Raw genomic sequence first — 14,512 nt, forward strand, 5'->3', positions numbered from 1 at the left:
GGCTCTCAACTCCCTGGCGTGTTTGTTTAATTGGTAGGGGAATCCTCCCAAGGACCCCTGGAAAGTATTTGTTGAGACTGATTGTGCTTGGTTGAACACTTCCACTTTGAGGACCCATTAATTGTTACATAAACAAGCTGTCAGAAGGATCAGGGGAATGTCCCTCAGGCACTTTGCTGCCCAGTGTCTGACTCACAGATGAGTCCAGGCCTCTGGGAGTAGAAAAATGGTCTGTGAGGCAGAGCTGGGCACCTGTGAAATCATTTCAAAGATTCTGGCAAAGCAGCCGACCTTCCTCCTGGCATCTAGGACCAGACAGCATGAGTAGGTTCCCACGCCGTGGCACTCGGAAGAGACTGACAGAAGACTTTCCGGGGCTGTGTCAGCCACATGCCACATGTGAATAAGAACAGATAGGCTGGCTCAACAGAGAGACAGAGGGGGTGAAATTAGGAGAAAGAATGACAAGAGAGGTCCAGTGGGCAGACAGAAGGCTCAGGAAGTGGGGCCAGCAGGTCGGCGTGACCAGGGGGAGCTCTGGGCACAGACAGGCTGGCAAGGCACTCACCAGAACCACTTCGGAGCTGTGGGAGCTAAAGACTTCGTGGGTAAAGGTCTGGCCAGGCTCAGGGGAGCGGTCCCCCTTACGGTGCAGCTTCAGACCCACGGTGTGGTGCCCCATGGTACTCAGCAGCTGGGTCACTTCGCCCGACTGCAGGTTGTCAAAGTAGATGGTGGCACCCACAATCTGGTCCCCTGAGCAGGGAGGAACAAGAAGCAGGTCTCAGGGAAAAACAACCAACCACTGCGTGCTTGGCACGCGAACTGACTTGCATTTCACGCATGTCACAACCACCCTGCAACGCCTTGTATAGATGAAAAACTGAGTTTGTGAGTGGAAGTTGGAACTGAGGATTATGTCTCCACCGCCCCACATGACCATCTACCCTGAGGACAGTGAGCAAGTGATAGACAAGAAGGCAGGGCCTGGGCACTGACCATCCTGATGGCACAGGGACCAGGCCCTCCACAGCCACGTGCCCACTTCTGCCTGCCCCCTGCCCATCCCTCCACCCTCACCCACCCCAACCCAGCACCCAGCCCGCACCGAGATGACTCACCCTCCTTGACCACCCCAGTGCGGGCCGCAGGGGAATTCTGCATCACCTCCTGCACAAAGACGCCGTCGTCCCTCTGGGCAATGGTCAGCCCATGGGAGCCGCTGCCCTGCCAGTTGGGCAGCAACAGCTCCCGGGTCGTCTCCTCCTCCTTCTCCATCTGGGATGAGGGAAGGGAATGAGCTGAGGACGGTGGGGTGCACGGCACAGCAATGAGAGTATGAGAAAGCCAGGGGTCTCGGGCGCTATGAACTTCGCGGGGGTGGAACACTGTCCCCCAGGTGCCTACAGTGCTTCAAGGGGGTGGAACACTGTCCCCCAGGTGCCTACAGTGCTTCAAGGGGCAGCAGGAAAGACAGAGAGTGGATGCAAGCGGCTTCTGAGGTCACCAGCCCCTCACATCGCTTCCACCCAAGGCCTGCCTCCCGATGCCACCCGGGGTTCTCCACCTTCCCCATCCCAGCACCTCTACCTCTCTCATCACCCTCCATCCTACTGACCTTTAGCAGGACTCTGTTCAGGAGCAAATGCCTTGCCAGGAGCCCGCCCCTCCTTCCTGTCCTCTCCTCAGTCTCTCTCGCAGCGAATCTCGGTCACACAGCCTAGAGAAAAGTTCACAATGATGTCCACACTCAACCACTGCTTGCTCGAACCCCAACTAGCAGCCACGCAAAGGATGCCTGGATATTCTGTTCTCCAGGCCAGGCCAAAGCCCTGACCCCCACTACTGTCATCAATTCCATTCATACATGACTCTCCAGCCTGGGAGCATGGAAAGGCAGTTTAGAGGCCAGACTCAGAGTCAAATCCTGGCTCTGCACCCTTCCAGAGGTGTGACCCTGGATAAGTCATTCAATTTCTCATCTGTGAAAATGGAGATAAAGGATTTCCATGAGGACTGAAGAAGAGAGAAAGCACATGTGAAAAGCTCTGGTGCACAGGAGCCTCTTGACATGCATTCTCATTTGGATCTTTATACGAGCTTCAGGAGGGAGATGATACTGTCCCCATTTTACAGATGGAGAGATTGAGATTCAGAAGCCAATTTGCCCCAGATCCACAATAAGGGAGCAACGCCTGGGCGCAGACCCGAGTCTGTACCTCTTTCCCCTACATTCTATCAGGTCTGCAGCTTTAACCATGTGAGACTCCTCAGAGGACAGAGACTCCTCAGTGTCTCCAACACTGGGGGCCACTGGGAGGCCTGAAAGCAGGAACTGTGGTGACACATAGTGCCTCTGGGTCAGCCAGTCCTCAGGACCAGGAGGACCCTGGCCAGTTGGGAGCTCCACAAGCCCTGCCACAGGCAGCAGCTGAACAAAGGGAACCCCAGCCCCCACCAAGGCACTGGCCCCAGCCCAAGCGGCTGGAGTCCAGCTGAGCTGCCTCAGGGACGTGGTGAGTCAGGGCCCATCTGGCTGGCCACGCTGGGCCCTGAGCCAGGCCCCCATAGGTGCGGGCACTTAGGAGCAAAGACGCCCCTCTGGCCACAGGAAAGGCTGTCAGCAGGAGAGCAGCCCCAGGAAAACAGCGGACAGAACTCAGGATACAGCCACAGCCTACAGCCAAGGCCTATAGCCACCCACACAAAATGGCGGCCGCAGAGTCATCCAGAAGCATGTCTGTGGATCTGTGGGGGGGACACTATAAATCATGGAGCACCTCGCCCAGGGCCCCGCCCTAAAGCAGTTTACATCCAGAAATTAGTCAACCAGTCAATAAATACATGCATACTGATCACCGTGTGCATGGCCCACATTGCACTGGATCCTGCAGAGCAAAGTAGCGAGGGACAGACACAGCCCAGCCCAGCCCAGCACCAAATTATACACCACATTAGATTCTTGCCTAACTTGACTCGTGCATTCTCTACACATTTATTGAATGCACTCCATGTGCCAGATATGGAGAGTTAAAGGACTCAGTTCCTGTCCCGAATATAAATTATGAGCAAGGTGCTCTGGGTGTGGCCAATTTAGCCTCAGAACATTCCAGAAGGTTTGGGAGACCTTTGGAGGGAATGAAATATAAATAGGGTCTTGAAGGTGCTACCGTGTTTCCCCGAAAATAAGACCTAGCCGGACAATCAGCTCTAATGTGTCTTTTGGAGCAAAAATTAATATAAGGCCTGGTCTTATTTTACTATAAGACCAGGTATAATATAAGACCAGGTCTTATGTTAATTTTTGCTCCAAAAGACACATTAGAGCTGATAGTCTGGCTAGGTCTCATTTTCGGGGAAACACAGTAGTTTGCGTCTAATGACCTGATTGTGTTGCTTGGAAACTCATAGACACTTAGCAGTTCCAACGTGGAGCAGAACACAACCCCGGTGAAGACAGCCAAATGGACCCCTGGCCCCCATCGCCTGAACTCACACCTGCGGTATTAACGATGCGTCACCTCATCCGCACAGGTGCTGCTGGGGCAACACTTCCTCCCTTCCCAACAGGCAGAGGAGGAGCTACAGGAAGTCCCACTGACCCTTTCCAACGTGAAACAGCAGAGCTGGAACTTAAATGGTGCCTCCCTGGCACCGAGAAGCCAGCCCTGCAGACAAGAGCCAGGCAGAGCAGGGAAGGAAAAAGCCTTCCAGCCTGAGGGCTTCTCAGATCTCTGAAGCCACTGCTCACCCTGGCACCCTTCTCTTCCTCCTTGAGCGGGGGCTCCATCTCTCAGCCCAGCATCCTCTCAGCCCAACATCCTGGTGCTGAGCCAGCAGCCTTCGAAGGGGGAGAGCGAGCTCACTCTCACCCACATCTAGGCCCCACTTCCCTCCTTCCCCAATGAATCACTGAGGCCACAACAGCTCCAAACATGCTAAGAGTCACACCTAAAAGCCATGGACAAAGTACTTCACAGGCTAGACCCCCAGTGCCAGTGGGGCTGGGTCTCCAGGGAACACAGGCGGTCAACTTCCCTGCCAGCTCCCTGGGAGGCAGCCCCAGGCCAGGAGCTCCTGGAAGCACAGCTGGGAGGCTCAGGAAGGACTTGCTGCATGCCGGACCTACGCTGCTAATGAACAGGGGAGAAGGCAGTGCTGAGTAGACAAGGGTCCACAGCCTGTGAGAATAGAGGCATTGAACCTGAGGCTGCAGGTTGGCCCTAGCAGGGTGCCAAACACCCCACCCCCAGGCTGCTCTGGTTTAGTGGCCTCCTGGCACAGCCACGAAGGACTCCCCTCTCCTTTCATCTGATCTGAGCCACTCAGATAAGCCAGACATGGGGGTGCTGATAGGGGATTCCAGGCCATGGTGGCAAGGGCCTGTTCTCTGCATTTGGGTCCCAGCACTCAGTTTTGCCCACCCCTGGAGACTGGCTGGTCCTTCCTTCTCCCATACAAGTCAGGGAAAGCCAGGCTGCCCCGGGCCAGGGGCTCTACCCTGCTGCTACCAAAAACAGAGTCTTTGGAGCTCTGGGGAATTCTGCGTATTCAGCCAAGTGTCCTAAGCCTTTGGAGCTAGAAGAAAGCTTAGAGCTGTGCCATCCAACAGGGTACATCATGTAGCTATTTAAATTTAAATTAACTGAAATTAAATTAAAATTTTAGTTTATTGGTTGCAGTAGTCATATTTCAAGAGCTCAAAAATCACACACGGCTACCATACTAGACAGTGCAGACACATTTCCACCACTGTCGAGAGATCTCTGGCACAGCACTGCCGGCTATTTACACCTGGGGAAAGTGAGGTCCAGAGGGGAGACTAGAGGAGTGTTGGGGCCCTGAACCCAGGCCCGTTGGCTGCCCACCCGTGCTCCACCCGACACTGGCTCACAGTATCCTTGGTGAAGGGACAAGCAGGGCTGCAGTGGAGACCTTCTAAGGCAGAGGGCTGCTTGAAGGGCAGAACAGGAGTGAGATGGTGTGGCCACTCCAGCTGCAGGGCTGAGAGGACACGTCTGAGACTGCAGGGACAAAGTGTAATTCACACCAGAAGCAGCAAAAAGAAAAAGACTGTCCTGGGCAGCTGGTTTGCTCAGTGGCTCGAGCTCAGTGCTCATAACAGCAAGGTCACCAGTTCGATTCCCACATGACCCAGTGAGCCGCGCCTTCTACAACCAGATTCAAAATAACGACTTGACTTGGAGCTGATGGGTCCCAGAAAAACACACTGTTCCCCAATATTCCCCAATAAAAATTTTTAAAAAAGAAAAAGACCGTCCTGTCGATTCAAAACCTTAAAGAGGGGGTGGCCAGTTAGCTCAGTTGGTTAGAGCGGGGTGCTAACAACACCAAGGTTACCGGTTGGATCTCCACATGGGCCATTGTGAGCTGCGCCCTCCTTAAAAACAAACCAACAAACAAACAAAAATCTGCAAAGAAGATATGCAGAGAGAGCAGCAGGGCTCCGCCCATACCACCTCTGGAGATTGCAGCTAACACTGGGACTGACCCAGGAAGCAGGCTATTTGCCCTGGGCGGAGGGTCTCCACCAGGTGTGACCTCCAAAGGAGCATCCTTCCCCACTGGCCCCAGGGAACAGAGTCCCTTCTTCCCAAAAGCCAGGAGGAATAGGAAGACAGCCAGGGAACGGCCCAGCCTAATGGCTGCAGCAGTCTGAGACAGGCTTGCAGCCAGCATCAGTGTGACGAGATGACAGGAAGTGATACACACACGCTCCCCAAGAGAAAGGCTCATGTCCTCCATGCCTGTATGCCCCGAACCTGAAGACCAGAGAGACACCAGAGAAGCACGAGTTCGCACATCCATCCATCCAGCACCGGCTGGACACAAGAAGCGCCGCTCCGAGGCAGAGACGAGCTCTCCCAGCCACAGTGAGGACACCACCAGCAATGAAACGTCCACCCTGCACAGTACCCTGCACAAGAGTGAGCCAGCACCACCATACACACAGGCCAGGGAGAAGCAGTCCCCATGCCGAGGAAAACGAAATGACTCACCATCAGAGCTAGAAACTGCCACCAGAGGGAAAGCCCCAAATATTTACAACCAAAACGAGGGGTTGGGATGTTCAAAGAAAAGAGAGACACACCCAGAGGGGCGATCTACTCTCATAACCACTCACTAGACATCAAAGAGGAAGAAAAAGCTCCACAATGAAAGAAAATCTCCAATAAGTTAGAAGAGAATTTTGTGGCCCACCTATGCTGTGCCAGGCACTGTGCTCTAGTTCCATGCCTGGGGTCTCATTCAATCTGCAAACAACCCTATGCGATTAAAAATTAATATCCTTACTTTATAGATGCAGAAAAGGGCCCAGAGGTAAGATGATTTGCCCAAGTACGAGACAGGGTTGAAATGCAAGCCTGGGGTCCTCTGACGCGGCCTTTACCCAGGTAGGGGGGACGAAGGCACAAATAAATACACACACAGGATGAGAAACCACAGAGCAAGATGACCAAGGGAGATAAACAGAAGAAAGAAATCTGTGCTGGAGGGGGGCAGAGTGAGAATCAGAGAGACACACCCACAGGAAGATGGGTCTCGTCCTGGTCCAGCCTGGGGACAGCAAACCCAGAATGGGCAGCGTCCCAGGCATCCCAGAGCCCAGGATCTGAGGGAACTTTTGGTTCTGAGGCTCATGTCCCCACGGGTCAAAAATCCTAAGCTGCCCAGAACCCAGCTCACCTGTAGACTCTCTTGGGCCCCAGCAGGTGAAGGCCCAAAGAATTATCCCCCCTCTAGAACCGGGCACTGACAGGGCAAGGCAAACATTTCCACTCCTGGGAAATGAGAACAGCCACGACAGGCAGACCCTCTTCCCAGAGAAACCCAGAAGTAGATCTCTTCCGGGGCCTAAGCCTCCAAATAGACCTCCATGTTTGCAGCCACCAGACCCCTGTCTGGGAACAAAAAAACAAACAAACAAAAACCCCGTCCTATTTTAACTGGAGTAGAACTGCACAGTTGTCTCCAGAGCCTAAGCTGCAAGCAAGAACTTTTACACTCAACTGACTCTGGTGGTACATGGGGGTGAGGTGGGGAGCAATTTCAACTTGAATGGGATGTGTGTGTTGGGGAAGGTGGAGTCATCAGGGAGAATCAGAACACCTTGCAAGACACAGGCGACATGGGTAATGGAGGACATTCAGAGAAAGACACACAAAGGTGTGTGCACACAGAGATGTTAGTCAGCCCATCCCCCATTCTTCACAGCCCAGAGCAGGCCCACAGCCGCTGCCCTCACCTGCTCCCACAGACACCTGTTAGGGCAGCCGCAGGCCCTGCCCATCATGGAGCGCACCTATACCTGTTAACCTAGTGCCCAGGGTCTCTGCCTCTCTCCATCTGAGTGCACCTGCCTATTGTGCTCCCTGGCCCAGCCCAGGACTCACCAGGAGGAAGGTTTTCCAGTCCTCATCTCCAGCCCTCTCCACCCCTCACCATCAGGCTGAAGTTTTCTGCACCTCCAGCCCCAGCCCCACCCATACCCCAGCCCGCCAGCTGCTTGCTGGGCTCCACCCAGCCACCTTTTCCTATTTCTCTCCCCCCAGCCACGCTAGCTTCCTCCCACTCCCTCAGTGAGCTGCTCCGAAACCCAGGAGTTCCCAGTTCTCACTTTCAGTGCGGAGGGAGCTTCCCGCTTCCTCCCCTGACCAAAAGGGACTCCCCCCCATCTTTGTGAGGGGGGTGGCAGCACTACAGCCTCCAGCAGGAAGTCCCCACACCTGGCCACAGAGCCAGGGAACCTTGCGTCTTAACCCAGGACCACAGGGATTAAGCCACCAACTCTGTGGGTGGCCCCCCACGGGGAGCAGGTAAGCAGGGTGAAGAACACACTGGCTCTCCCTGGGGGCAGATTACAGCTTGAGAGCTGCCCACTGGCCCAATTGGGTGCCCCAACTATGGCCCCCACCGCAGCCCAGCTCTCCACCCAGCGGTCAGGCCACGCCAGTGCAGGGCACTCAGCTGCCAAAGAGCCGCCCCCAGCCCAGCCAGGACATGAGGCCAAGCCCGGATCAGCTCCAGGCACTTCCCCTTCCCCTAGAACCTCCGCTCCTGGCCCCAGGGGACAGGGCAGGATGCCCCTCCCTGACCACCGTGTGCAACTCTTCGGTCTGCCGGCACAGCAGGCTGGGGCCTCAATCCCAGAGCTGTCCTTGCCCTCTTTCCAGCCTCTGGACACAAACTCCAGGACCCGAAACCTGTCCAGGGGGGAGAAATGTACTTCAATCCCTACCTGTAGCCTCCATGAAACGTCCACCACCAGGGTAGAGTCCCATCACTGTCCCCTGCCCCATAACCCCGACACAAGCAGAGGTGACACATCCAGGCCCACTGCAATGCAAGTGCACAGAGGGACACCCTCTCACAGGTAGTAACACACATCTCACTGCTGTGACAAGACAGTGACCCAAAGCCACAGTGAAACATCAACCCCTGGACTCAGGACCACCAGCTACAGCAGCCCAGCCCCTGCTGATGGGAACTAAGGCCAGCAGGAAGGAAAGGGGCCCCACCAAAACATGCATTCCTGCAGAGCCCTGCTGTAGCCCACCCACAGAGCCCTGAGCCTGAGAGGACGGCAGCTCCCTGGGAGCCTGGGTGAAGCCATGGGGACAAAGAGAGAGCCCTAGACACTCACCACCAACGAAACAGAACATTCTAAACCCTCTCCCGTGGCCACCTCCCTTCCACGTGGTCAGCCCAGTTCCAGGGAGAAAAACTTGGGGGCAACTGGGAATGGTGGGGGGAGAGAGCCAGCATGGGGAGAGTTCCTGTAAGGACTCAGACTAGCTATCCCAGTCGGCCCCTCTTTCTGTCCCCAGGCGGTTCCCAAGTTCTGAGGAAGGTGGTGACCACACCCCAGAGCCCCACACACCCCTCCACCCCCACAGCTTTGCCCCAACCCCTCAAACCAGCTCCTCAGGCTCTGGGTGCTGTGCTCTGCCAGAACTCGCCAGCCAATTCCAAGTTGAGCCAAAAAATCCAGCCTGGCAGTGCCCAGGCACCTCCACCCAGGGCCTCCCTGGGACTGAAGTGACCGGGGGACCCCCAGCCCGTTCCCTGCCCTTTACCAATGCTTGCCTCCTCCTTCATGGTCTCCCATGATTCACTCTCTTTCCTACCCTGGGCCCTAGACCTATAGCCTCCTCCCTGAACCAAGGCTGGCTGGCGCAAGTCCTTAGCTCGGTGAGGTTTGCTCTTCAAGGAGCTCACAGACCAGAACCCCTGAATCACTGCTGTGGGCTCCATATTGGCAGCACCAAGCCCCGCGTGATTTATGTGGCTCCCTGTGTGTCCTGTTTCCTGACCAGTATTCTCAAGGACAGAGCTTTAGAGACACCTTCCAGTCTCCATCTCCAACCCCCCAGACCCTGTGTCCTCTGCTAGCCCAGCTCTCACAGTCCCAGGTTCTCCCCCACCCTCCCTCATCCCACAGCTCACAGCAAGGAGGGCAGTGCCCCCTAAGCCTGGGGCTCCCTCTGCTCCCCACTCTGCACCTCTGCACACTCACCACCCACGTGCTGGCCCAGCCTGTCACCCCAGTGGGCCATGAAGGAAGCTTCCCCATTCAGCTTCAGAGAGGACGTGAGTGCCACACCCTGCCCCAGGGGTTTCCCTCCTGGCAGGCAGGGGAAGAGAGAGCCGTGTGAAAGCAGAATGTACTCCTCCAATTTAGACCTAGCATAGGTGTGAAGGCCATAAAAACCCTTTCAAGGCCTTTTCAATCTCTCCCCCCCACTCCCTTGCCTTCCCCGTGACCACAGCCCCCAAGGCATCACTGCACCCCACAAAATCAGCCCAACCCCTCTCCTGTGCTAGGCTGTGAGAGAGGGCATGTGATGCCTGCAACCAGACGCTGGGTTCTAATAGAGGAAACTTTCAAAACCAATTATTGGGAGTTCAGCCCTGTGCTGGGGGCACAAAGGTAAATATCTGGGTCCCTTTTCACCCGTTAAACTCCAGGTCATGTTATAAGGACCCCACTGCCATGGGAAGAACCAGTCCTGCCTTTCCACAAATCCACTCCACAGATCAAGGCACTCAGCAGAGACTGCAAGCTCCCTGGGGGCACCTCACTACCACCTCTCCGTGGCCCCACCCTGTGAAAAGTGTGACCACACACAACGCACACAATTCTCTGTGGTCACATCGCGCAGAGGCACCAGATACGTCGCCCACTTGCTGCTCCGGCCCAGCTAGAGCTGTGAGATTCTCTACCTGCCCCCTCCGCTCCCCTCCCACACAAAGGGCACAGCCAGACCTGCTCAAACTCCACTGTCCCACTCGGCCAGCGGCGCCAAGGGGCTGCGCCCCCACATCCCGGGCCCTGGCACTGCAGGGGGTGCCCAGCGCTGCCAGGGAAGGGCCAGACCCTCTTATACTGCACACCCTCTCCCGGCACGCGAAAGCCTTACATAACACAGTTCGAACACACCCTGAGCACACTGCCTTTGAAACTCCACGGCAGGACTTGGCCCCACGGCACTCTCCCGGGGCGCACTGCTCAAGTGGAGGGCTGCAGAGAGAGCAGCTCAGCCTTCCTCCTACGCGGAGCCCGGCTCCTGCCCCCACCTCCCACACACAGCCCCTTCCCCCTCCCCTTTGCCCCTCACCACTCCTCCCCGAGTTCTGGTTTGAATTAGTCACCGGCTCCAACCACCACATTCCTCAGGCTGCTGGCGCCAATCCAGGCGCTGGGGCGGGGGCCATCCCGCCCGGACGGGTTTGGGAGTGGGGTGGGGGAGAGAGCACCGCCTCCGAAGGGAAGGGGCGGTCCGGGGGGCTGTGCCTCCGCGCAGCCCCCCCACCCACCCACCCCAGTGCAGGAATCTCCCTAATTACGTCCCCCACCCCCACTCCCACCCGTGCCGCTGGGAGGCGCGCTGCAAACTCCAGGCTCCGCGGCCCTAAAGGGAGAAGGGAGTTTTCGCGAGCGGGGCACACAGAGGGGCAAGACTAGGGTGGGGCAGCTGGAGGGGGACTGAGGGGGCCGCCAGCAGCAAGTGAGGGAAAGGCCTGTTGTACCGAACTGGGTGGGGCCGGGAGAACTCGGGCCGCGAGTTCGGGGCGGAGGTGTGGGGAGCTGGGAGGGACAGTGGAGCGCCCGTAGGGTTCCAGGGGCCGCGGCGGCGATCTCGGAAACTTCTCCAATAAACATGGAATAGCAGCGGAGCAGTACGCTGAGCCACCGCCCCAGGGAGAGGGAGTGGTGGGACGGGGCCATCGGGAGCCACCAGGCCCGGAGCGCGAAGCCCTGCTTTGCAGTGGGGCCGAAATCATCCCTCAAGAGAAATACAGACTGGAGCAAAGCACGTTTCGGAGCGATTTTCCAACTTTGCCCAACTTGTGCTCCAACTCCGGAGCCAGAGCTAGGCTCCCAGTGAGCGACGCGTCGACTCCCTGCGCGGCCCCGGGGTGCCCAGCTTGTTCCAAATTGTTTGAATCCTCTCAGTGACACCCACCAAAGCGCCTCGCCCAAGCCCTGCTACCCACCTCCCCTCGCCTGTTCCCGGTGTCCTGTTCCCAGACCGCGCCGCTGTGCGCGGGACGCCCCTACCTGCGCGCTCAGCCCTAGGGCACAGCCATGGCCCGCGCAGGGCCCGAGGTCGCGGTGCTGCGGCTGTTGCAGGCGGCGAGCCCCGGTCGGGGCGGGTCCGGCAGGGCGGGTGGTGCAGTCCCCGCGGCGGAGCTGCTCCGAGTGGCCGGGCCCCCTTGCGCGGAGGCGGCTCTTGTAACTCCGGCTGGGGCGGGCGGGTCTGCCCCGAGATGTGGGGAGAGGGCGGGGCCGGGCGGGGCCGGAGTGGGACTGGGACGAGCTAGCCCGGGCGACTCTGGAGGGACCCGGGAGCAGGCTGCTTGGGGGTGGCGGGGGGCGAGAGGACAGGGACTAGGGGCACGCACGCCCGAAGTACTGTCTACCCCACCCACCCCCCATCCCTTCCCCTTGTACTAGCTCAGCCCTGACTCTACCTCCAACATATGCAATGTGTGGCTTCACCCGCAAGAAATTCGTCGGAGCTCCCTGAGGCTCATCCTCGCAGCTGGAAATGCGAATCAGAACATTTTGCAGAAAGGACCAAGGGGTTCAGAAAGCGACTGGGGGGCTTGGGTGATTCAGCCGCGACCTCCAGCTTGACAGGGGCCTTTTGAGTTTTCTCTCAACACAAGCAACTAGACTTCAAATCCTAGGCCCCAGTCTACAAGCAGGCGTGCCCATTTCTCACCTTGCCTCTTTCTAGGTGCCCCTCTGCCCCTGCCCCCACAGAACCAGCCTAAAGACGCTGGCCTCACCTCCTGGACCAGGGTCACCAGTGCCCCATCACAGTCATGCTACGTGGGCTGCTGCAGTGACACAGGAGTCAGGCCTGCCACCCTTTGGAAGCACAGCCCAGGCTGTCACCTCCCTCTCCAGAGTCCCTGAGGGAAGCCATAGCTCTGGCCTGTCCTCTACCTGCCCATTCCTTCTCAGATCCTTTCTCTGAGCCCCTCCCCCACCTCCCCACTTGCAGGACGCTTTGTTTCCAAATTTACAGCCATTTCCCACAGCCCCTTCCAACTGCATGGAGATTTTATTAAATGCCTAATGATGGGGTGTGGGGTCCTTCTGGCTACATCCCCCCCTTCCACACCTCCATTCCTTTCTCCCCCACGAATCCTCTGTCCTCCTTCCTAGGTAGCCACCCACTGCTCACATCAAGCCAGTTTTCTTTCCTTCTCAAATGCTGGGGAAGGGAGACCCCAGGCTGGGGACCTGAGAAAACCCGACTGGGCAGGAGCACCCCCTTGCTGCAGGATCATGAGTGGGCTGGGGCTGAGACCAGAGGCCCTGTCCTCTGAAATGGCAAACATGTTTACAGGCTAAAAATACCCAGCAGCCAACTCTGCTGCCAGCCCTGGGGGCTGTGTCCCAGGTCCAGTTACCGGCACAGGGTGCAGGCCGTGGGGGAGGGAAGAGACAGCAAAAGGAGCCAGAGACATGCAGACACTCATATAATGGGCACAGAAAGGTGGGGGAGACACATGTGTAGACATTCAGACAGGCATGGACATGCAAAGACACAGAGAAAACAGAGCTGTGCACCAGCATTCTCTCTCTCTCTCTCTCTCTCTCTCTCTCTCTCTCTCTCACACACACACACACACACACACACACACACACACACCCAGGTAACAGCAAAGGCACACATCATCAGCATAATCGTCCACCAGACTTTCTGAAGAATCGCCTTTGTTCTGTACCCCTTTCCTACTGTGTTTCCCCAAAACAAGACCTAGCCAGACAATCAGCTCTAATGTGTCTTTTGGAGCAAAAATTAATATAAGACCTGGTCTTATATTATATTATATTATACCCAGTCTTATAGTAAAGTAAGACCGGGTCTCATATTAATTTTTGCTCCAAAAGACGCATTAGAGCTGATGGTCCGGCTAGGTCTTATTTTCGGGGAAGCACGGTAGTACCTACCTTACTTAAAAAAATCTAAACTTCTCAACTTTGGGATGCTTTTAAAAAATAAAAACCAGAGCTAATTATTTCCTTTACCGATGGCTTTTAAATTTTTATGTCCTTTTAAACTACATTTATTCGGCGTTTTAAATATGGAGCAAGAACCCAGAATATAGAGAAACTAAAGTGGCCTGTAATGCTACAAGTCAGATAATCCTTGTTGACATGTTTTAAATAAAGTCAATGCCTCCGTGTGATGAACAATATAAATAATGCAGAAAGGTGGAACAATGCAAAGTATCTCCCTCCCCTTTTGAATCATTTGGTTCCCTGAAAGTGCAAGTTTTCCCAGTGCATATTAAAATGGGAGCTGCTTTACACGGAGGTTTTCAGAAAGGTTGTTACAATGTAACATATGCCACAAAGACATAGGGTAGTGGCAAAAAAAAAGGGCTGTGGGAGTTTGGAGGGAGGGGCTGGGGCAGGAAAGGAAGAGTGGGGAGGGTGTGGATGCTGTGCCCTCACCTCAGCTTGTTCTCCACTGGCCCCCCAGGAGTGAAAAAGCAAAGGCTGGTGTCCGGGACTCAGCGCCAGCTTACCTGCTCCATTGTTTGTTCTGGACACCCTCTTGGTCAACAGGGAAGAAGGTAGAAGAGGCTGTTTTCTGGAGCAGCCACAGAGCAGTAATTGCTGTCCAGGTACTTCATTCAGAGGTAGTGGGAGGGGAGTGGTCCTAGGGACTGGCTCCTGCCCCATTCTAGGATCGGATGTAGACAAGGGGTAACCAACACCCTTCCCCCTAAAAAACCAGATCGTGCCTGCTGGAACCACAGCTGGGGTTTCCTACCGTGTTTCCCCGAAAATAAGATCTAACCAGAAAATAAGCCCTAGCGTGATTTTCCAGGAGGACATCCCCTGAACATAAGCCCTAATGCGTCTTTTGGCGCAAAACTTAATATACGACCAGTCTTATTTTTGGGGAAACACGGTAGGTCAGCCTCCTCAGCCCAGGTGAAGGGAATATTTTCAACATTTGTT

At 56.0% G+C, this 14,512-nt stretch overlaps 1 protein-coding gene across 6 annotated transcripts in view; it reads right to left on the minus strand.

Annotated features, from left to right (window-relative positions):
* The window catches only part of AHNAK (AHNAK nucleoprotein), a 107,452-nt gene extending 95,687 nt beyond the window's left edge, over positions 1 to 11,765 (minus strand). For 2 of the 6 annotated variants that reach the window (XR_012497611.1, XM_074336494.1), the window contains exons 1-4: positions 11,585 to 11,765; positions 1,619 to 1,720; positions 1,122 to 1,278; positions 569 to 756 (exon numbers count right to left, since the gene is read on the minus strand). Coding sequence is in view for 5 of the 6 variants with exons in the window: in XM_074336494.1 (XP_074192595.1) it covers positions 569 to 756; positions 1,122 to 1,278 (345 nt within the window). In the remaining variant the exon portion in view is untranslated. The remainder of the gene's footprint in view (positions 1 to 568; positions 757 to 1,121; positions 1,279 to 1,618; positions 1,721 to 11,584) is intronic. The other 4 variants (XM_019713898.2, XM_074336495.1, XM_074336493.1 and 1 more) reach the window with 3 other exon arrangements.
* Between the last annotated feature and the right edge of the window lie 2,747 nt (positions 11,766 to 14,512).

The sequence above is a fragment of the Rhinolophus sinicus genome, linkage group LG06 (genome assembly GCF_036562045.2).
Source record: "Rhinolophus sinicus isolate RSC01 linkage group LG06, ASM3656204v1, whole genome shotgun sequence".
NCBI classification, from domain to species: domain Eukaryota; kingdom Metazoa; phylum Chordata; class Mammalia; order Chiroptera; family Rhinolophidae; genus Rhinolophus; species Rhinolophus sinicus.